The 24,448-nt window shown below is 40.0% G+C and overlaps 1 protein-coding gene and 1 pseudogene across 2 annotated transcripts in view; one reads left to right on the forward strand and one right to left on the reverse strand.

Moving 5' to 3' along the window:
* The window catches only part of Slc17a8 (solute carrier family 17 member 8), a 56,586-nt gene that overhangs the window by 18,914 nt on the left and 13,224 nt on the right, over nt 1–24,448 (reverse strand). For both annotated transcript variants that reach the window (XM_078052937.1, XM_005322375.4), the window contains 4 exons: nt 15,228–15,480; nt 9,366–9,484; nt 7,218–7,332; nt 4,656–4,743 (listed from right to left, as the gene is read on the reverse strand). In XM_078052937.1, coding sequence (XP_077909063.1) covers nt 4,656–4,743; nt 7,218–7,332; nt 9,366–9,484; nt 15,228–15,341 — 436 coding nt within the window. In that variant the 5' untranslated portion in view covers nt 15,342–15,480. The remainder of the gene's footprint in view (nt 1–4,655; nt 4,744–7,217; nt 7,333–9,365; nt 9,485–15,227; nt 15,481–24,448) is intronic.
* LOC101959698 (succinate dehydrogenase [ubiquinone] cytochrome b small subunit, mitochondrial pseudogene) lies at nt 19,779–20,371 on the forward strand (annotated as a pseudogene).

Consider the following 24,448-nt stretch of genomic DNA (forward strand, 5'->3'; position numbering starts at 1 on the left):
TCAGCCATAAAGAAGAATGAAATGATGGCATTAAATGAAAGGAACTGAAGACTATCATGTTAAGTGAAATAAACCAATCTTAAAAAACCAAAGGCTGAATGTTCTCTCTGACATGCGGATGCCGACTCACAATGGGGGGCAGGAGGAGGGAGGAGTAGAAGTTCACTGGTTTGGAGGGGAATTGGGGGGAAATGAGGAGGGGATGGGAATGGGAAAGACAGTACAATAAATTGGACATAACATTCCTATGCTCATATATGTATGAACATATATGTATTCATATTTGTGTAACTCCACATCATGTACAACCACAAGAATGGGAAGTTAGGGGCTGGGGTTGTGGCTCAGTGGTAGAGCGCTTGTCTAGCAAGTGTGAAGCACTGGGTTCAATTCTCAGCACTACTTATAAATAAATAAATAAAATAAAGGTCCATCAACAACTGAAATAAATTTTTTTAAAAGAATGGGAAGTTATACTCCACGTATGTATGTATGATATGTCAAAATGTATTCTATTGTCATGTATAACTAAAAAGAACAAATAAATTTTTTTAAATAAAGGGTTATATAAACCAGATGCAGTAGCACATGCCTATAATCCCAGCAACTGGGAAAGATGAGGCAAAAGAATCATAAGTTCAAGACCAGCCTAAACAACTTTAGCAAGACCCTGTTTCAAAATTTAAAAAATAGGGGCTGGGGATATGCTCAAATAGTAGTGCACTCGCCTGGCATGCCTAAGGCACTGGGCTCGATCCTCAGCACCACAGAAAAATAAAATAATGGTATTGTGTCCACTAAAGCTAAAAAGTAAATATTAAAAAATAAATAAATAATAAAAAGGGCTAGAGATGTGGCTTTATGGTAGAGTGGCTCTGGGTTCCATCCCCTGCAGTGCAATAAATAAATAAATACTTACACAAATGCCAACTGTTATGGCTTTTGTTATGTACAGAATAACTGCACTTTTTTTTTTTAACCTCAGAATTCTTCAAGCCGATAAGGAAAGCACTTCAGTATGTGTGTCAGAAAAAGGCTGCTGCTCTGACTGTGTGTGTGGAGAAGGTGGTCTTCTATCCCAGGCCGATATGCTGGAGGGGGTAGGTGATACCAAGGCATTCCTGGTACAGGGAGAGGCAGGAATAACCAAGAGCAACTATGAGGCATTGAGTACTAAGGCTAAGTACTCTTCTGAGTACCCTGTCCCCATGATTTTATTCAGCCCTTCAGCTTGATGACTTGGGAGCCAATATTCCCATTTTATAAGAGAAAACAAGCCTAGGGAAGGTGGAGTAAATTGCCTGAGGTCACACAGATGTAAGTGCTTTTCTGTGGGACTCTGAAACCTTCACCTGTAATAATTCAGTCTTGCTTCTACCCAGAAAAGCCCAATAATTCCTCATTGTAAGGAGGAGTCTGTCACTGGGAAAACTACAACTTGACCTTGTTCCTTGTCTACCCAACTCTTCTCTTTCCTTTCAGATAGGGCTCCATGTCAGCTCCTGGAGCATTTCCCTCACAGCACTTAGTCTTTATATGGCTGCCTGCAGGCCACCCTGGCAGCAGAATGCACTTGGCTTCCTTGTGTGCTCACTGCTGCAGACAGAGGAGGTCCCCATGACCATTGAGTGGCATGGGGAGGGGAGTAGCAGACTTGGGGGTGGGGATAGTCCCTAGTTCCTCCCCATTTACTGTGGGAATTCCAATCTTGTTTTCCTCACTGAGCCTCGTTTTCGGTTTTTTGGTTTTTTTTTTCAGCTGTCAAACAATGAAATGTGACTAGATGTTTCCTAGAGTTCTCTTCTCACTCCAAAATCTTTTGATGAAAAACTAATGAACTCCAGCCCTGGGTTTCCTTCTACTGACAGTTCCTGCGGATGTTCTTTAATAGTGCCACACCTTAACTGAGAAATGTAATAAGGCCAGTGACTTTGATCAGATAACTTTCCTTGAGATTCAGGCCATTTCTTAAATCAGCCCTATTAGGGTCATAAAAACATACTAAGAATGGGGAGTGGCTGCCAAGTCATTTTCACTTTGCTGGGAAAATCAAAATGAAAGAGCTTAACAAACCAACCATCCAAAGAAAGCAAGGTCAAGGTTCCAATAATCCACAAGGTCAGCAGGGGTGGAGACTTACACTCCTCTAGGGGTGGTATAAGTTCAGTAGTAGGGTGGAGATGTTCTTGAACTACAAACAAGAGGCCAGAGATGGCTTCTACAGATAAGAAAGGCTAAAGATGTAAGACAGCCGTCCATGCAATTCCAAATGTGGCACTACACAGGGACATTGTTGAATAGTTCATACCAAATTCCCAACAAACACTTTACTGGTATTGTTCTTTAAAGGAGATAAAGAGTGAGGATGTGATAAGTGAAAACATAGAAATAAAGAGGAAGAAGTGCAGGTTAGTTTGTCTTAGGAAGGCATCTGAGCTTGAAAAATCAGAGAAGAGAGGTGGAGCAAGATGAGGACTGAGGAAGACCCTCCAGGAATTTCTCTCCACAAACTGACCACTTTGGGCTGTTCTGTTTGAGACAGACCACTTTGGGCTCTTTTGTTTGTGTTTGTTTGCTTGTTTGTTTTGAGATGCTGGGAATCAACCCAGGACTTCAAACATGCGAGGCAAGTACTTTACCTCTGAGCTGCAACCCCAGCTTAGACAGACCAATTAGAACAGCTACTCACACACCAAACTATCTTTACAGCAGCTAAAGAAGCCAGCTAGGAAATACTAAGGAGGCTTAAAGAGGAAGAGTTAACAACTTCCAGAATAAATTCTTTAATTATGAAAAAAAATAAAACTAGTATTTGGAATCGTGCTGAGAGTAGATTGGCTCATATGGACAAAGACAGTGAAATAAGAACTCAGAGATTGTATGATACTAGCTCTTTGAGGAAAAGGACTTTGATTCCTACATAAGGAATCTGAATATCAACAAAGCAGAGAGATCTACGTAGGCTGGAGCAACAACCAGGAGTCTATGGCCAAATCTTCCCACTCTAAACTAGAACCATAAAGGGACGAGGTTTTATATCTTCCTAGAATAAAAACTAGGAATTTAAGAGTAAAAGTTCCTAAAATGATTATATGACTAAAATGTATTCCAAATATAGTATGTAAAAGCAACTTTTCTTACAGCAAGTGATTCTTTCATAGGCATAAACTGGTTGGTTTGTTTGTACTGGGGATTGAATACGGAGCCCTTTACCACAGAGCTACCTACCCAGTCCTTTTTTTTTTAATATATTGGGAATGCTTTTCTATTTTTATGAATCCAATGACTTTTTTTTTAATTGTCGATGGGGCCTTTATTTATTCATACACAGTACCGAGAACCAAACCCAGTGCCTCACACATGCTAGGCAAGTGCTCTACCACTAAGCAACAACCCTAGCCCTCCTTTTGGTTTTTTATTTTGAGACAGGGTCTCCCTAAGTTGCTGAGGATCTTGCTATGTTGCCCAGGCAGCCCTCAAATTTGTGATCCTCCTGCCTCAGCCTTCTGAATCACTGGGATTATGGTTATGCACCACTACACCAAGTAGAAATTGATTTAAAAAAAAAAAAAGACTGTCATCTCTCATGGTATTCATTTTAATGATTATACTATAATGAATCAATAAAAAATAATATTTTTAAAAAGAGTGGGGGAGGAAGAAAGCAAACAAAACAAAACAAAAAAAAATAAGACCAACCTAAGTTCCAATCCTAACCGCTTGGGCCACATAGCAAATTTCACACCGTAAGGGGCAAAAAACATACACTTTACAACTGTGTTGATGGCAGCAGCATATACTGTCCATTTCCTGTTGATCGATACGTAGGTAAAACCCCTCAGAACACTGAGTCCTCCCAGTGATACCAGAAGGGTCAATCCCAAAGGGGTGGCTTAGAGTAAGGCAAACTTAGCAAGGTGAGGTTTGGGGCCCCAGGACTTAAAGTCTTATCATGACTTGGGGTCACTAGTCTATGCTGAGGTAAGATGAATGAGGTCTACTTCATTTCTATGAGTAATATAATGGCAACAAGTAATTTAAATATCTCTGTGAAACGTGTACATGGTAGTAGTGTGAAGTAAGAAAGTTCCATACCTAGAGTCAGGTGGTCTCATTCCACCTCCTCAATGGAGCATGTGTGTGACGGGGAGCAAGTCTTGGGCTTTAGTTTCAATTAAAAAGAAGAAAAGTGGGAGGCTTAATTATCCCATCTCTTCTATTTTCATCCTTGGCAAATGTCGTTTGTTGGCTAATTCAACAACCACTTCCAACACTGTCTTTCTTCTCCTTCTCTACTGTAAAGGTGGGAAAACTAAGCTCTTGCTTTCCTAACCCTCTGCACATAGGAAAGCATAACACTTGAGCAGAAGTCGGGTAGTGGGTTTGCAAAAGGTTTTGACTTCCTGATGAAAGGGACAGATGGAGCAAGCCTGAGAATAAAAAATGATCACTCTAAGGACTGCAGAGCAGAAGTCAGAATCTGCCTATGCCTTGATGGATCATTTGAGCCCCAGAATCCACACCAGCAACCACTCGCCTTTGGAATTCTCTTAGGTGAAAAGAATAGACTCTACTTAAGGTCTTAGCAGGGTTTCAGTTACTTGGAGTCAAAAAGCATTTCTAAATGAAACGTGCTGTGATTCTAATACCCTTACCACAAAAGGAAGTAGTGGCCAGCCGACTTCTCTCCAAAGGTGGTGCCCACTTGCTCCACATCCCATGGCAGGCTGGATAGGTCACACCCTAGTAGAAAGATTGAAAATCGATTATTAAGTTTGACTCCAATTTCTGTGTTTAAAGCATGGATGCTGCCTCTTTACACAGGCTATAATATAAAAACCCAATATAGACACACTGCTATAGATTGAAGTTTGTATCCCCCATCAAATGCCTATATGGAAAGCTAATCCCCAGTATGATGGAAATGGGCCTCAGGGAGGTGATTAGGGCATGAGGATAGTCCTCAGGAATAGGATTGATACCCCTTTATGAGACTCCAGAGAGCACCGTTGCCCTTTCTGTCGCATGAGGACACATAGAGAAGATGACTATCTATGGTCCAGGAAATGGGCCCTCATCAGACACAGAATCTGCTGAATTTGCCTGATACTTAGACATCCCAACCATGATAAATTAATTTATATTGGTTAAGGCATTTTATTATAGAAGTTCAAACAGATTGAAAAGCCACTAAATAGCATAATCCAGTTATTTTGGCTTATAATGACTTATAACACAGATACTGAAATTCAAACACAATTCAATACAAGCATGGTGGAGAATTGGAAGGAAGTCTTTATATTTGATATTATTGAAGAATTTTAGTGTTGGAAGTGACTTCCACTGTCAAGTCCCCTCATTGTTTAAAAAGTATTTTATTTTAATGAGGAATGCCATTTAATAACTTTTAACAAGGATTTTTTTAAACATTTATTTTTTTAGGTGTGAGTAGACACAATACCTTTGATTTATTTTTATGTGGTGCTGAGGATCGAACCCAGTGCCTCATGCATGCTAGGCAAGTGCTCTACCTCTGAGCCCCAGCCCCAGCCCCAATTTCCCTCATTTTAAGACCCATAATCTGAAGCTAAGAGTCATTAAGTGTCTTCTAGATCTTTGTCTTCATGGCTGCTAATGTCGCATTCTTTCTACCACTTCAGTGTTTCCCAAAGTATGGCCTATATCCCTCCAGTGGGACTAGAATGTGGCTAGAGCTGGATTTGAGATGCAATAATAATATACATCTTAGTTATAACTGTTACATATATATTCTAATATGCTTTAGACAAAAATATAAATAACAACCTCAAACCCATAATTTCAAAGATACTGTTGAGTAGACTAAGGGCTTTTGTTTTTATTTTTGAAGAGAGTTGATCTAGGCAATAACAATGGGCAAACAGTAAGACAAGTCGTACATGGATATGACAAAGGTTAGAGGTGAATGTCAGAGTTTGGGAAGTGTTGCTATACATCAGGAGTTAGTAAATATGACCCAATTTGACCCACCATTTGTTTTTGTACAAGATTTTTGCATTTTAAAGTCCTTAAGAAAAAAATTAAAAGAAGATACATGGCACACACAAGTCATGTGAAAATCAAATTTCAGGATCCAAAATGTTACTGTTACACAATCCTCCCCATTTGTTTCTACAATATCTGGGGCTCTTTTGTGCAATAATGGCAGCATCAAGTAGTTGCAAGAGACACCATATGGACTGCAAATCTCAAAATATTTACCTTGCAGTTCTAAATGATGCTGCTTCCTCCACTGAATTATATCTTCACATCAGACTACACCTTAGAAATTTACAGAGGCTTTTTTCTTTTTTTCATTTGGCAGTACTGGGGATTGAACCCAGGGGCATGGGGCATTCTACACTGAGTTACATCCCCAGCCCTTTTTATTTTTTGAGACACTCTCTCACTAAGTTGCTGAAAGTCTTAAGTTGCTGAGGCTGCCCTCAAACTTGGAATCTTCCTCTGGAGTTGCTGGGATTATAGGTGCATGCCACTGCATCCAACAGAAATTTACAGATTGATTAATAAATGCATTCACAATGCTTTCACTAAAGGAAAGAGCTCTTGCTATGTGAACTGTGGGTTTGGGGCTTCAGTTTCATCATCTGTTAGAATGAAAGGGGGCTGGGGTTGTGGCTCAGTGGCAGAGCGCTTGCCTAGCATGTGTGAGGCACTAGGTTGGATTCTCAGCACCACATATCAATAAATAAAATAAAGGTCCATTGACAACTAAAAAAAAATATCTTTAAAAAATGAAGGGGATTAGGTTAGGTTATCTCTAAGATCACTACGGAATGAATAATCATTTATGTATAAATGTGAAGGCACACAAAGCATTTTAATTAAAATATTCATAACTATAACCATTACCAGAGAGCAGGACAAGTAGGAGATAGAAAAAACTGAGTAAAACCAAATTTTCTAAAGACCATTTTGTCTCTAGCAATATCAAAAAGTCAGGAGCAGTGGTGCACCCCTGTAATCCCAGTGGCTCAGGAGGCTAAGGCAGGAGGATCACAAGTTCAAAGCCAGCCTCAGTAATGGCGAGGCACTAAGCAACTCAGTGAGACCCTGTCTCTAAATAAAATACAAAATAGGGCTATGGATGTGGCTCAGTGGCCAAGTATCCCTGAGTTCAATCCCCAGTACCCCCGCTTTCCCCCCCCAAAAAATAGTAAGGAGAGTATATCTCCTACCTCCACTAGACCTTGCAAAATTCTGACACACATGACACAGCCGTAGTGCACTCTGGCCGCAGAAGGAATGAACATATTCAAAGTTGATGTTAAGAAGATGGCAGCTCCAAAAACCCTAGGGGATCAAAGCATCGGGTTATTGGACAAGCTAGTAATAGCTGAGGCACTTCAGTTAAACATCAGCAACCACTCCAACACTCATGAAAGAGCCTTATGGAAATTAAGAGAAATAAATACAAAGAAATAGATGGTGTGTTAGTGTCTTGGGTACCCAACGCTAGACTCCTTGGTTGCTTTGATTCCTGTGCTCCAGCCTGTGGACCAATTATGGATACATTTATGGCAGCAGTACAGAAATGTCCTGCCTGGAAAGTTGCAAAATGACTAGGTTGAAGTGAACTTGCCAAAGACCCACCAATCTTCCTGGTTCCACCCTAGTGACCCTTCCTATTACTATGGCTTCTGCCTCTTCGAGTTTTTCCCTAATACTTCCCACACTGCTTTCAGTATACCATGAGGGGACACTGACTATCCAAGAAGCATCTTACCCTGACCAGCCCAGCACAAGACAAGCTAGGTGCTTGTCTTAGCCCCTATTTCCTGCCAGTACCACTTGTTATCTCCCTGCCTGGCCCAGGGTGCCCTGGCAAAAAAGAGCAGGCAGCGTTTTCTTCCCTTCTGCCACATGTTAGTGAAGCTTCAACTCTTTTTACAAGCTGGAAAATCAAATTATGTGTAATTTCTTTTTAGGGCAGAGATGCAAGCAGTAACTGGGTAGCTCATAGCAGCCAATATTTGACACTTTTTAAAAAATACAATAGATAAACAATAAATAAAACCTACAAATTAGCTAAGAGCGCTTGCCCAGCACATGTAAGTCATTCATATTTAAATCTTATGATAAAGACTTTCAAATTTTTGATCTTTTTTTGAATTTTTTTTTAGTTATAGATGGACACAATGCCTTTATTTTGTTTATTTATTTTTACATGGTGCTGAGAGTCGAACCCAGTGCATCACACGTGCTAGGCAAGCGCTCTACCACTGAGCCACAACCCAGCCCAAATTTTTCATCTTAACTCTTAAAATATATTTTATATTGCGGCCCAGTCTACACTCACACACACAAATGTAACTGCAACAAGTTTCTCAAACATCAATACCTATCCTTATATGCAATGCACTTAAATATATTCTATTCTGTTTATTATTATTATCTTCTTTTCTATTTCTCTCTCTTTTTAAAAGAATGCTCATTGGTAAATCACTATGTTGATTTCACAATCATCTAATGAGTTGTACTTCAAAGTTTGACGTATGAGAAATACATCAAAAGGGGCCTGGAGATACTTGTACTTGCCTTTTCTGAGACATGATACACTCCACAACATCTCCCCCAAGTGGCTGTCTTCCTCTGCTTGAGTAGCTCTAAGTGACAGAGAACTCACTGCTTATTAAGAAAACTCATTCTGTGATTAAACATTTAATTGGGGGTTGGGGTAGTGGCTCAGTGATAAATTGCTTGCCTAGCATGTGTGAAGCACTCGATTTAATTCTCAACCCCACAAATAAATTTAAAAAATAAATAAAGGTCCATGAACAAGTGGAAAAAAAAACACTTAATTGCTCAAACAACTCCCATAAAGTCTTAAAAACATTAAAAACATCTGGAAGTCTAGAGGCAAGTCCTTGACACTCACATGAGAGAAACTTTATGGTACTGGGCAATATTAACATAAGTACATAGGATCACAGAACATCACTGGTCAAAGGGAAATAAAATACAATTTAGTCCAATGTTTTCATTTGGGATAATTGAGGCCCAGAGAGGGAGAGAAAGCAACTCAACAGAGATAACTTGGTGAACCAGATGAGAGGCCAGGAACCATTTCTTCAAGACTCAGAGCTAATTGTTCTCTTTACTACATAATCAATGAGTTGCAAGGTAAAGTACATTTGTTGAAAAGTTAATTGAAAGAGACAATTAAGAGGATCATTTGAGATCAATATCTATGAACTGCATCTATCTAGATAGTTCCCGTTTTTTTCATTCTGCACTCCAAAACAGAGAACCAACTATGAAACTTTTTTAAAGTACAAAGAAAGCCACGTTATAACCTGTGTAGCACTCACATCAATCGGTCTTACCTGTTAGCAGCAAACTTGTTTGAAATGAAACCGCCAGGAATTTGTGTCACAATATAACCCCAGAAAAAAGATCCATGGATAAGGCCCACTGTCTCTGGATCCCAGTTAAACTGTGCCATCTGCAAATGAGAAATCAGATACGTTTGCGTTTGTAAGAAAACAACTGACCACCATTTTTCACTGATGATCCTACATAAAGACCCCATGAAGTCCTTCTTTCCTTCTTTTATTCCACAAAGACTTCTAGAAGGCCTCTTGCCCATTTTGGATACAGAAGTGATAGCAATGAGAGTCCTTTCTCTTATGAATCTTGCCTTCTAGTACAAGAAAGGAGAGGTCTGTGCAAATTACTTGCGTACATACGTGTGTGTGTGTGTGTGTGTGTGTGTACACATATATATATAAATACATAGGTGTATTATCTGTATGTATGTGTATTACATATATAAATTAGATATATACGTACACATACCAAATAGTGATGAGTGCTAAATATAAAATAAAATATCTTGTGAAGAAAACAAAAAATCAGTTCTAGGATTACTGGGTTATATAGTAGATTATTCAGATATTAGTTCAGTGATAGCATAAAGGGAATCAAAGTCTTAAGTCTCTCATTTCTTAATGAGGGTAATAAAATCCATTCTACCTGCTTCACCCAGCTGCTGTCAATCACTTCATTCCTTTCTCATGCCTTTCTTTCTAAGTGGATAATGCTTCTCTGAAAGCAATGATACCTAAAATGGGCACTTGGGCCTACTAAGAATTTTTATCATTATTTGAGTCTCATTAAATCATAATGGTGGACCAAGGGCTTAAACAGACATTTCTCCAAGGAAGACAGGCAGATGGCCATACATCTATATGAAAAGATGCTCAATGTCACCAATCATCACGGAAATACAGTTCAAAACGATAATGAGATATTAGCTCATACCTGTCTTGATGGCCATTATCAAAAGAAAAATGGGGGCTGGGGTTGGGGCTCAGTAGTAGAGCGTTTGCCTGGCACATGTGAGGCATTGGGTTCAATCCTCAGCACCACATAAAAATAAATAAATTAAATAAAGGTATTGTGTCCATATACAAATAAATATATAATATATATATAGTATATATATATATATATATATAATATATATTTTATTTATTTATTTATTTTAAAGAAAGGATGATGACATGCACTAGTAAGGATGTGGAGAAACTAGAACACTTGCTGCCTGTGGGAATATAAGATGGAGCGGCCACTATGGCAAACAATATGGAGTCTCCTCAAAAATTAAAAATAGAACTAAAAATATGATACAGCAATTATGCTTCTGGGTATTTGTGGGAGGCCATCCTCCCACATGATTTGAGTTACCTCCCTGGCTGGGTGAGAAAGCTCTGACACAGCTGTGTCTAAGCACCTCTCACCCAGCCAGGGAGGTAACTCAAATCACATGGGAGGATGGCCTCCCACAGGTATTTATCCAAGAGAATTAAAATCTGGACCCCCAAAATATCTGCACTCTCATCTCCACTGAAGCAATATTCACAATAGCCAAGATTTGGAAATGACATGAACATCTGATGAGAGATGATTAAAGAAAATGTGGTGTATACATTTAATAAAATACAATTCAGCTTTTAAAAAAGAAGGAAATTCAATAATGTCCAACAACTTGGATGAACTACAGGAAATACGACAGTCACAGAAGACTGCCGTTTTATTCCACTCACAGGAAGCATCTGAAAGAGTCAAATTCACTGAATCAAAGTGTGATGGTGGTTGTCAGGGGTTGAAGAGAAATGGGGAGTTACTAACCAGTGGGCAGAAAATTTCAGTCAAGCAAGATAAAAAAGGCTCCAGAGAGCTGCTGTACAATACTGTACTTACAAGCAACAATAATGGACACTTACAGTTTATTAAGAGAATAGCTCTCACGGTAAGCATTCTTATCACAATGGAATTGTTTAAAGTATAAACTGTATGAACCATTACTATAATAATCCAAGCACTTTGTCAAGTACTGTAGTAGACTGAAAAATGGTCCCCAAAAGAGATCCACAAGAAAGCCCTGGTAGATGTCAATGCTCCCTTATTCAGAAAACTCGTCTTCACAGATGTGGAAAGTCAAAGACCTTAAAATAAAATATTCTGGATTTATCTAGCTGAACCCTAAGTCCAATGACAAGTGTCCTTATAAGAGAAAGGCAGAGGGAGATTTGAGACTGAAGAGAAGACACACAGAGAGGAAAAGGCCATGTGAAGATGGAGGGAGAGAATGGAGTGAAAGTCTCAACCAAGGAACTCCTGGAGCCACCAGAAGCTGGAAGAGTCAAGGAAGGAGTCCCTGCTACAGACGTCAGAGGAAGGGAGGCCCTGTGGACACTTTGATTCCAGACTTCTGGTCTCCACAAACTATAAGGGGATAAATTTCTGCTGTTTTAAGCTATCAGGCTTACAGAAATTTGTTCTAGGGAGACTGATACAGGTATTTAAGATCCAATGAGTTAAATATTAAATTATCTCATTTGATCTTCAAAGGAGTCCTTTTATTTCCATCTCACAATAAGGTGGATGAGGATACTGGAAATACTGGTTCCTGTCTCCTCCTAAGAGGATTCTGCCTCTCCTCCATGGACCTCTCCCCTGCTGACCAGCATGGCTGATGGGGAGGTCAGAATAGTGAGAGCTAAACCATAGCCAAGACTCAGCTAATCTGCTTTTCCCTCCCCTGGATGCAGTATATTAGCCCCTTTTCAGGCTGGGTCCCTCCTGTCCATGGCACAGACCATCAAAACAGCCATAACCAACCTGCTTCCTGCACTTCACTTTCATGAGATTCCCCCTTAGCCCTTCAATAACGCCCCCTTTTGAACCTGAACTGGTTTCTCTGCACTTGGGTTCTTCTCAACCAGCAATCCCTGACCAAGACACAAGGGCAACTTGCTCAAGACCCCACAGCTAATAATAGCAATCAATTTAAAAAGGTCTGGCCAAATCCAAAGCCCATCCTCTTAACCCTATAAAACCTGTGATCGATGGGAAGGACTTTGGACTTTCCTGAAGGTACTGAGAAATAATCACAAGGTTTCTCAACCTTCAGTCATTTTTTTGCTTACCATATGTCAGATATTATTCTTAGTACTCCACATGTTTTAACATTTTTTTGGACGGGGTGGTTACTGGGGATTGAACCGAGGGCCTTGAGCACACGTGAGCACACTAAGCACTAGCCACTGAGTTGCACCTCCAATCCTAACACATAATTATTAAACTAAAAAATAATTATCCACATATGAGCTAAAAAAATCACCCTTTATGCCACTTATAGAACACATGCCACGTAATTATTTAGAAGACCAATGTATTCATACTACCTCTCTCCACCCCCATTCCCCCACCCTCTCTCTCTCTCTCTCTCTCTCTCTCTCTCTCTCTCTCTCTCAAATGAGGATTGCAACATTTCTTAATGCAAAATATCTAGTTTTTCTCCCCATAAAATAAAACAAACAGACAAACAAAAGTACCAGCCAGAGCACTTTGTCATTCGGTTGGACGTACTCAGCAGATATCTAAGCTTTGTTCTATTTGGACCAGAGAGAAATTACCTGATACAAATAGGAGTTATGCTAGAGCTTCTAAAATGCTAATGAACTCCCACTCTTGAGGCCAGAGAAAGTCATGTAAAGCACATTTTAGATCTTAATCAGTTCCTCTAAGACTCCAGAAGGCAAAACCTTAGAAACTAGAGAGCACACACTAGCATTGTTCCTTGGGTTTATCAAAATGTCTTTTCTATATGCCTCAAAGCAGATTCTATTGACCTCGGCCTGTCTTTTCAGGCAACAAACAAATGCAAAACAATCTCATTTTGATCTGGGTCTCAGCAGATAAGTTTTAATTAGCTGGCCTTGCTCACAAAAGGCTGAAAGAATGCATGTGATACCCATCTGAAACCTCACTAATATATATCATTTTTTATTTTAAAAATTCATGATATGCTCCTCCACCTCTATCCCAACCCTGGCACCATTCCCCCCAAAAAGGCAGGATATCTTTTTAGGACAGATTCAGCTGTGGCATCAAAAAGAAACTACAAGAATCTCCATGGTGCTGTTTTCCTCTGGCAGAATAATCTCTTAGTTTAAAAAAAAAAAAAAAAAAAAAAAGCCTGCAAGCCAACTGAAGACCTGTTTTTAATGGACTGACATCAAATTTTCCCAAGCCAGCGCTTGGCAGGAGACTGTTCCAGATGATGCTAATAGATATCACATGAAAGAGTATTCTGCCATCAAGTCAGTCCAAGAAAGACTGCATCTCATGTCCACATCCTGCACAGTCGCATAGGACACAAAACAGTACAGGCAACACCTTCTTCAAAGCACAGCCAGCAAAGCAATGAATTCCCAGTCTGGGAAACTCTAATCTAAACGTTTCTCCAAATACAGGTGGGGACCAGAGACCTATTAGATGCCTCTCTGCAAACACATCTCCATTTCAGGGTATGTGTTCTGTTCAACGAAATATATATTTATTGGGTGCTGGTGGCCATACATTTTAATTTGGTATTTTTCTCCCATAACCTTCTTAATAAACCAGATTTTATGTTTCCAATGAATCATAAAACAATTTTATTAAATCACACCATAGTATGCTTGCTCATGACTACAACAGCCTCTGAACTGCTCCCCAGCCTCCACTCTTGTCTCACTTGGACCCAGCCTCCTCCCACTGGGCAATGATCATCCTGGAGCATGGGTTTGATTGCCTCTCCCCTTAAGCCCATCCATGACTCTCTGCCGCATTATCAGGCCTTGTATGACCTGATGCCTATTGACTTTGCTATCTCCATCTCTTGGTGCTCTGCCTTCTTATTGAGAATTCTCATCCTATGGATGGAATCTTATAGATCTGTGAACTTGGATGGGGAAAAGTTGGCATCTTAATTTTCACTAACTGCTAAGTAAAATTTAGGCTTTTCTGCAATTAAGTGCAGAAAACCATCTATAGTAGTTTTTCCGTAGTGACTTTGTTACTATAAGTCATAAATAGTATGTTCAAATCATACTAATTGTTGCCAGTATCCCAAACTATTGTTTATACTTCAAACTTAAAATTGCAGCAATTGTAGAACCATTGCTAGATTTTTTCATCTGATAAGTTAATAAAGGAGCCCACATGTCTCTGTATCACCAATTTGATTTTTTAATATTTTGATATGTGTATTTTAACATAATTGACTTCCTTTTTAATCATTCGCACTTAGTGTGTGTCTGTGTGCGTGCACATGAGCATGCTGTGGATCGAACCCAGGGCTCAGGCATGGCAGGCAAGCATTCTACCACTGAGTCACATCCCCAGCTCCTCCTTTGCATTTGATATTAAGAATTTAACGCATTATCTTTGACAAAATGTTCGTAAGCTATCACCAGGTTGCCAAAAGGATTCACAGAAAATTGAAATGCTCAGGTCTCAGTTCCTAAATCATAGCCTGTCTGCTCTGTTTCCATCTGTTTCTTTCTCCCTTATGATATTCCTTTTTCTCCCGCCCCACCAAAACTCTCTGTCTGGTCCAACCATCACTTTTCTCTGGGAATTCTTTCATGATATCAAAGTCTGAGCTAGATGAGCTCAAAGATCCTGTGTTTGCTGAACTTAGCCCCTAGAATCCCAAACTATCATCACTTACTGTCTGTCTCTGTAAGGATAAGGGCCCAGCTGAGGCTCACCAGACTCTCCCCATCACCACACAGTGTCCAGTGCATGGTAGTCACTCTACACTTCTGCCATATCAATGAATGAGTGACAGTGCTTACTTTCATCTGCACAGCTATGAGAAAAAAAAAAATGTCCTGTGAGATATAGATACTGACCTGAATTTCTGGTTTTCCATCCACATATACAGTGCTGTTGTTGACCATTTCCACAATGGCAACTCCAAGATTACACCGAATCCCAAAGGAGATGCAGAATCCCAGCCCACTCATGATGGCGATGATGTAACGCTTAGGGATGCCACAGCAATGGCAGTCACAGAGCGGAGGGCGTGGCCTGGATGCCTGCACGGGCCTGCCTTCTTCATTCAGTTCAATGTTATCTTCTTCCTCATTGGTCCCATCAATTTTTCTACATTAGAAAACAATGGACAGAGAAGAAAATCCAGAATTAGAAGGGGTGAGGGGGTTGTACTAAGCAAAAAGAAAAAATTGTAACAAGAAAAGGAAAACCTGAGGCCATTCTCCTTGGCGTGGAGATGGCCATTTCTCCCTATTCCTATTTACAACATCTTCCCGGTGTTCAAATTTCCTCTTCTTACAAGTACACCAGTCACATGGATGATGGCCTCCCTTCATGACCTCATTTTAACTGAATGATCTCTTTAAAGGTCCTATCTCCAAATACAATCATATTCTGAAGTACTGGATTAGAATTTCAACATATGAATTGGAGAAGTGGCAGCAGGGGGTGGGGACAATTCAGCCATAACAGTCCTCATCTCTAAAACAGGCTAATCAGACTAGCTCTCTCATAGGGCTATTTACTAACTGATGCATGTAAATGCATCACATGAAAGAACTTTACATTCATAAATGGTAAATTCTAGGATTATTGCTCTTAATATAATTGTTAGCAGTCAGAAGCTCAGCATCTCTGTAAGCATGAAGATGCTTTAGATGAAGAAGAATGAAGACTGATATTTTCAGGCACTCTGGAGCTCTGAGGAGTTTAACTGAAGACAGCCCCAGCTGCTGTGCTCTGATTCCACTATGGCTTTGGCTTTGGCACACGGCCACACTTTTCACAGGCTGCTTTCTGCCAAGGACTGAGCCCAACAGGGACATAAGGCAGGTCCTTTCCTGGAAGAGGCAGGACTCTTCTGACAGGTGACTGGCTCCAGGATTCTCCATTGACCTTGCCAAAACATCTAGTTGTCTAGTCTGAAATGCTTCTACTTTCCTCCTTTCCTGTTTCCTGCACAGATAGCATGCAGTCTGGATGCTGTCCCAGCCTTCTCCAGCTCCTTCCCCATTTTCCCCTCAATAAACCCCTTGTGTATCTGTTTTCCTGTTCACTTCCTAGAGGACTTGAACTAACACAAGCATCTCTCAACATGGCACCATCTTAGATGTCCTGAGACTTTTCAGAGGGATAACACAACAGTATAGGAACTGGGGCTGGGGAGGGAGAGAGAATGGTGAGAAAAGCACAGGAATCTCCAAAGGAGGAAGTATAGTTTCCTTGAATGGTAGGACCCAGAGCTGCCTGACTTGAAGCACCTCCTTATAGCACAGCACCTGCCCAGTTGAGGAGATCAGATGTAGGAAGTTTTGGGGAGTGGCCTGGACATTTGTTCTAGTTTCCCTTGTCCAAAGTGGCAGCCAAGCCAACACTTCAAAGGACTATGAGATCAGGAGAAATGTCAGTCAACAACCAGAGGGACCTCCTGGGTGCAGCAGGAAGGGAAGCTCCAAAATTGACCAAAATTTAATTTCCACCAGGCGGGGCCCTCCAAGTCAGATTGGATTTGTTTTTAAAACTCTAAAATTGTAGGAGGGTTTGGGGTGTAGCTCAGAGTGGTAGAGTGCTTTTCTGGCATATGTTCAACCATCAGAATAATAATAATCATAATAATAATAATAAAAACAGTGGAACATTTCTTTTATAGGCAAGCTCAGAGAAGAAGATTGAGAATAACTTCACATTGTGTGATGAAACGGGGCTTTAGACAATCAGTAACCTGGATGTGACTGTCAGCTCTGCCACTTACATACTAGTTGTGTGACTTTGAATCTGAATCTCACAATTTGTCATCCATACAATAAATACAATATTTATCTTAAGAGCTGTTCTTAAGATTGAATGAGACTGTACTACAAAGAGTAAAATATTACCATGAAAAATGAGTGGGCATTAACAAATATTATAATCTGTACCACCCCTGGTGTTTCCTTTGGGTTGTTTCGTTCTTTGTTTTTGTGGAGCTAGAGATGGAGCCCAGGGACTCTCGAATACTAAGCATTGGCTTGACCATTGTCCAGCATCCCCAGCCACCTCTGGGTATTATGCATTCCTTGGTTAGAGTACTTACCATGTGAGTTAGGGAGTTTGGTTTCCATCAGCATAGTAGATAGGGAGCAGATCTGATGATTCACATACATGGACTTTAATGAAGAGCTCCCCCACCCAGTGGGTCATGAGCCTGCTGAGGGCAGGAGCCATCTCCCACCCATCTTCATTCCCAGTTCTCAGCATAGTACCTGGACACAAGGAATCTTCCCTTGACTGAATGGAAATGAGGGTTGATTTCAGATGTCACTCCTGACTTGAGCATTTAAGAGATCTCTGCCCAGAAACAAACTTTACAAAAAGAATTGGGGAGGGAAAAGAAAGTTACCTAAGAATAAAAGAGGGGGGAAAAAACTCCTTTCTTAAGAAAGTGGAGGACTTTAATTATCCCTAGTAGCTATTTACTCCATTTGGTTTTCTCTGACTGTGCCTGCCCTCACACTTTTAGATCTGAGAATCTTCATTCTTTCCAGAGTGACATCCATCATTGTTTTTCCAAGTATAGAAAACTGCAGATTGTGGGTTGCTGGTCCTTCACGTACTAGGGCAGTGCATGCCCACTGTTCTCCTGTCCAGCAAGCGTCTGTTACCAGGAGTCTGATTGTTTTACATATGCTAACTAGCTTTAGGCAATCAGACAACCTGCATGTGATTGTCAGCTCTGCCACTTACATACTAGTTGTGTGACTTTGGTCAAGTAACTTGGCCTTTCTGAATCTCACAATCTGTCATCCATACGATAAATACAATATTTATCATTTACACTTGGGCATTTACAGAACTATTTACTTATAATCCAAACATTTCCAAAAATTGTGGAGGAGGTTTTGTTTTGCAATTAATAAGGTCCACATTTGGAGCACAAAGTGAGCAGAACTTGCAGATAATTCTGTGTTTTTAAAATTCTTTCACTTACTTATGTATTATATGTGTTATGGGATTCTGAGCTATAAGATATAGATAAATCTTCTTAAGACTGTTTTGATGATCAAGGGAGATACTATACATTTTTAAAAAACTGACAGTTCTAAACAAAACCAGAAAGCCTCAGAGTACCTAGAATGGAGAAGGTAGTCAATGTCTTCAGTTTCATCTTTCAACTTTCTTCCTTTCTCCAAAAACATAGCAACTCAGTGATCATGTGAAAAACAACTTTGAGGTAACTGTGACCCTTTCAGAAAGCAAATTGGAATACTGTTTGCTATAACAAAAATACTACACTCTGGGAAGCTTAACCCATTAAGTCCCAAGTTTTCATTCTGTGACTACTTCAATGAAATTGGCTCAGGTGAGTTAAAATGGATTGGAAATCATAAACTAGAGTGTGTGTGTGTGTGTGTGTGTGTGTGTGTATTCACATGTATAATATTAATCTTATTATTTTATAATATAACTTTATTATTCTTATCATTACATTTTATTGTATATTATATACTATATTTAAGTTTAGGTTCCCCCACCCCCTGCTTCCTGACCCCACCATAAGGTGAGGAGTTTTCCTCCACTGGGTCCTTCCACCATGATGCTCTTCCTCACTTCAATGGACTGAAACCTCTGAAATTGCTAGCCCCAAATAAACTTTCCCTCTTCTAAGTTGCTCTTGTCAGATATTTTGGTTACAGCAAAACAGAAGCTGTCTAAAACAGGCCCCCAACCTTGGCTTGCAAATGGCCGCCTTCCCACTGTGTCCTCAGATGGCCTTTCTTCTATGCACATGCATCTTCAGTGTCTCTTGTAATCCAAATTTCCTCCTCTCATAAGGGCACCAGTCCTATTACATTAAGGTCCAGCCTCACACCCAGTGCAGTTTTGCAGATTTTGAAGCATTAGCCTATGCTGGTCTTGTTTTCCTCCTGGTAATTTTTCCTGTCCCCTCATGTAAAAAGAGTTGGTGCTCCTTGCCTCAGCAGGGAAAGATAAGATGGACAGCAGAGAAAAAGACTTAGTCTCTTGGTTTGTGTTTTTTATTTCCAGAATTCATAGTTGACAAACCAACAGCTCTGTAGCCACATCTGGCCCATAGACGTGTTTTGTTTATATTATATGATGCATGAGTAAGGATTTTTTTTAATTTGGATAAATTGCCAGTTGAAAATTCAGGAGGGCTCTGTATGTGTATGTGTGTGTGTGCGTGTGTATGTGTGGTGTTTAACCTGGAATTTTTACCTTCCTCTGAAAAATGTGAAGACCTGGAATTATGAGATCCACACTCTCATGGCTATAAATGGCATTCCCATTTATCACAATCTTCACCACTCCCTCTAGTCATCCCTACACTGAACTGAATTTCCATTTCATATTATACTTGCACTGTTGTTTTTCTTATAGTTAAAACTAAGATTTTGCTCAAGAGCAAGATGGCAGTTCTCTTGAGACCAAGTGTTCTCTGCAATGGCTCAAAGAGGTCCAGCTCTATTCCTCCAAACCCCAGGGGCCAGACCTACTCATGTTTCAGCGTTTCTCCAGGACCGACCCACACCCTAGGGCAGTGTGGACATTCACCTGTCTTCAAGCCACCATTCTGGTTCCAAGGCTGCATCTCTCCACTGGACTAGAAAGAAGGTTGCCTGTGTTCTGCTCCTGGGCTAGCTTCCAGCTGCATATTTGAATCCTTGCTCTGCAATGGACTACTCTGGCTGCAACCCTCACTCTCCAGAGTCACAGGAGCCTTGGACAAGTTGTTATTACTATGTTCATGGGGATGCATTGCAGAAATCTGTCAAGGAAGGTCTTTTGCCACTTTAACCTTTGCTGGGCGTTCGACAGTCATGATATGGGAATCTTCAAAGCTGCTGCTATGCTGTGGAAGTGCCAACCTTCAGAACTGTGTGCCTCTTCACCTCTGCTCCATCATGCTATTCAGCACACAATAAGGAGGAAATATGAGATAAGTCCACTGGGGGACAAAACTTCTCCTAATCTCATGGTTATTCTGGAATCTAATTGTTGAGCAGAAGGTTTGAGAGGAAATGAATATCCAAGAAACTATGAGAATGAATTCTGCATTCTGGTGCGTCAAAGGGGTGTCTCCTAGCTTACAAGACTCCCAGTATAACCAAACTTTACATATGAACTTTCCCCCTTTTAATTTTGAATCTATTAAAGACAATTCACCTTTATTATAATCAATATAGGATCATGCTTCTGTGTTTGTCTTGAGGAATAATGGACAAAGGGAAAGACTATTAATTCATGAGTAGAGATGTGTTTTACTTGTCCTAATTAATTAATCTGTCTACAAATATAAAACTATAAATGATAAATTATTTTTCTACTTTGGGAATTGCTAATGAGAAAATGTATTCTATAAAAATAAATTTTTTAAAAATAAAATATTATATAATAAAACAACTAAGCTTTTTAACTTATATTTAAAACTAATCTCTACCAAATTAGACGAAGAGCAAAACTATGTAGTAGATAACCATCATTTGTAGCTCTCCAATGTTTTAACTTCCTCTTGTGATATGAAATCTTGCCTGAACAACAGAGATAAAACTACTTTTTCTAGATTTCTTGAGTTGAAGTGCAGAATTAAGAGGTGAACTCTGGCCAGGCATGGTGGTGAACACTTGTAATCCCAGCAGTTTGGGAGACTAAGGCAGGAGGATTGTGAGTTCAAAGTCAGCTTCAGCAACTTAGAAAGTCTTCAAATTAAAAAGAGATAGGGATGTGGTTCAGTTGTTAAGCACCTCTGGGTTCAGTCCCCAGTGGGGGGAAAAAAAGAAAAGAAAAGAAAGAAAAAGAAAAGAGGTGGACTCTATAAATCAGAAATGCTTGAGTGAGTTTCAGATGTGGAAAGAAGGAACAAGAGGATGCAGTGTGCAGGAAAAATGGCAATGCAAATGGCGGTAAATGCAATAGTAGAGGCAACTCCATGACTGCTGTGGATGAATTTCTGAAATTAATCATAAGTATAATCAGTACTTAAGAGCTGCCAGTGGAGGCAGCTGAATTTTCCCCAGAACAATACAGTGGGATGATACATAATATGCTTTCTGCTTTTTTTTTTTCCTGGAAGTAGAGCATCCAGACTGGTCCTCCCAGGGAGTCTTGAATGTTTCCTAACATGCTCTCCTAAACTGCATACCACTTTAGCTAAAGTGGGCTGTGTTGATTACAATTGACAACTTCAATATAACATACTTCTTTGTAGAGGTGCAGACTATTTCTGTTTGTTAATATATAAAATATATCTATGTCAAAATACAATAGGACCTGCTTCACTCCTTCTGTATTGAACCTATGGTCATTGCACTAAGCTTTAAGAAGTACTTCAGAATTTGGTTATTATAAAAATATCTGGGGAAAGTTGGGAGAAGCCAAAAATAAACTTTAGTCAAGAAAATAGAGACAGTCATGGTGACATACATCTATAGTTCAGCTACTCAGGTGGCTGAGGCAGGAGGATCACTGCTGGAGGCTAGGAGTTTGAGATCAGCCTAGGCAACACAGGGAGACACCATCTCAAAAAAAAAGGCACTTGGTGAATGTCTATAATCCCAGCTACTTAGGAAGCTGAAGCAGAAGGATGGTGAGTTTGAGCAAGAATTAAAAAAAGAAAGTTAGGACTGGGGTGTAACTTAGTAATAGAGCATGTACTTAGCACGAACAAGGCCCTGGGTTTAACTGTGTATACGCATACATGTATGCAGGTGTGTGTGTGTCCTCCCCCAGGCTAGAAGAAAGGATGAGGGTTTAAAAGCTCAGAGATCCTGGATCTTGATTCTTGCACTAACCTCTTAGGTGGGGAGTCCTTGGAAACAGACTCCAAAATGAGATCTCAGTTTGATGCTCACTAGCTGGCTGGCAATGAGGACTGTGAGCAGGTCACTGGAGGAGAAGGTGGACTATTCATAGCTTCTAGAGCTCTTCAGGATCTATTTTCCACCTTCCCTTCTAGCCATCAGATCAATTACCAGAATTGAATCCCTGCATGGATCAGAGGAGGATCTGACTGACATTTTAGAAACTGGAACATATATGCCTGGGACTGAATTCTGAATGTGCTGGATTTGGGAGAGGTGAAGTGGTACAGTTGGATAAGGGAAATGTCTTAGTCTGTTTTCTATTGCCAATAACATGATACCACAAAATGTCTGAGCTATAAAGAAAGAGGTTTAGTTAAGCTTTTGGTTCTGGAGGTCCAAGGTCAAGAGGTCACATCAGATGATGGTCTTCTACTGGCAAAGTCCAAGACATCACATTTCAAGACACAGGGAATGTGCATTCATGTCTGTATATCTCTCTGTCTGGTCTCTCTCCCTCTTCTTATAAAGCCATCTGATCATTCTCTCTCTGGTCTCTCTCCCTCTTCTTATAAAGCTACCTGGCTCCACACTAAGGACTTTATTTATACTGAACACCTCTGAAAGATTAAATTTATACCCTCTTAATACCTCACAATGAGGATTACATTTTAACACCTGAAGCCTTAAGGGACACATTCAAACTGTATCAAAACCATAGCAGGATAGTTTGTTAATATGGAGAAGCAGATTAAATCATGTCCTCCAAAAAGATATGTTGAGATCCTGACCCATAATACCTGTGACTTGGACCTTATTTGGAAATGTAATATTTGTGGATATAATCTTATTAAAATGAGGTCGCACTAGATTAGAATGACTGGTGTCCCTGTAAGAAGAGAGGAATTTGAACACAGACACAGAGATATAGGAGAGAAGTCCATGTAACAATAAAAACAGGGATTTGCAAGAACGTGAAGAGACAGCCTACAGAATGGGAGAAAAATCTTTGCACTTGCACCTCAGATAGTGCATTAATCTCCAGGATATATAAAGAATTCAAAAAACTAAACACAAACACACAAAAAAATAACCCAGTCAGTCAATGGACAAAGGAACTGAACAGACACTTCACAGAAGTATATATTATATCCTACTGTCATGTATAACTAAAAAAGAACAAATAAAAAGGCTTTTTATTTGTTCTGTTTTTTAGTTAAAAAAAAAAGATGGGGATTTGATGGACATGTCTACAAGTCAAGAAATGTCAAGGATTACCAGCAATGTCAGAAAGTGGAAGAGGCAAGGATGATATCTCCTTCAGAGAGAGCATTTCCCTGTAAATACCTTGATTTTGGACTTGAGCCTCCAGAATTGTGAGAAAATAAATTTCTCATGTTTTAAGACACTCAGTTTGTGGCACCTTGTTACAGCATCCCTGGGAAACTAATCTGGGAGTATTGTCCCATGACACAAAATTTAACATCCTGGCAAAGGCTAGAAAAAATTATCTAGTAAGTTGCTAATGTGGCATAAACAAAATACACATCAAGAGGAATCTGATTACTTTTTGAAATTCAATTGCATACTGATTTCTAGTCATTATTGCATTTTGCTCAGAAATTCAGGCTATAGCCGCTATAACATTATTTAAAAAATAACTTGAGGGTTTCCTGTGCCTCCATAAATGAGATGACCACATCTCAAAGTAGATTTGACTGTCAGTGACTTCCCCCTCTGAGTGAACACCTGAAGTGGGGACACAATGAAATCAGGTCATTATCTACTCGGCTTGATACTCCCTTTACTAAGATAACAAGGAATGCTGCGGTGATGGGGCACCAGCCACACTGGGTAGATCAGAGGCTGCTGTCTTCCGCAAGATGGGTTTCATGGTAAAATTAGTGGCAACTGAGTTGATAGGATCCTGGAACACTAGAGGCCAGTAGAGGCACTTCACTATCCTAGGCAAGGGCAGCAGATGTGCAGTGACAATTAGGATCCTGATCCAGTGGAATCTCACAGATGACATGATGCTCTTAGGACAAAATAAATGAGCAGCCAGCAAGGATACTACTTATATATAATGAGAAAAGTTTCAAGAATTGAAGTAGGGGATATAGGCTAAGGTTGGTTATACCAATGAAAAGTCATACTCTCTTGCCTGAGGTTCTAGACCAGAATTCATTGATTGAAGAAACTGGGTCTCCACGACAAAGGAAACTGTAATCCACAGAAGGGCATGTAGAAGGGTTCTCTCAGCCCTTTCCCCAAAGAAA

The sequence above is a fragment of the Ictidomys tridecemlineatus genome, chromosome 6 (genome assembly GCF_052094955.1).
Source record: "Ictidomys tridecemlineatus isolate mIctTri1 chromosome 6, mIctTri1.hap1, whole genome shotgun sequence".
Taxonomy (NCBI): domain Eukaryota; kingdom Metazoa; phylum Chordata; class Mammalia; order Rodentia; family Sciuridae; genus Ictidomys; species Ictidomys tridecemlineatus.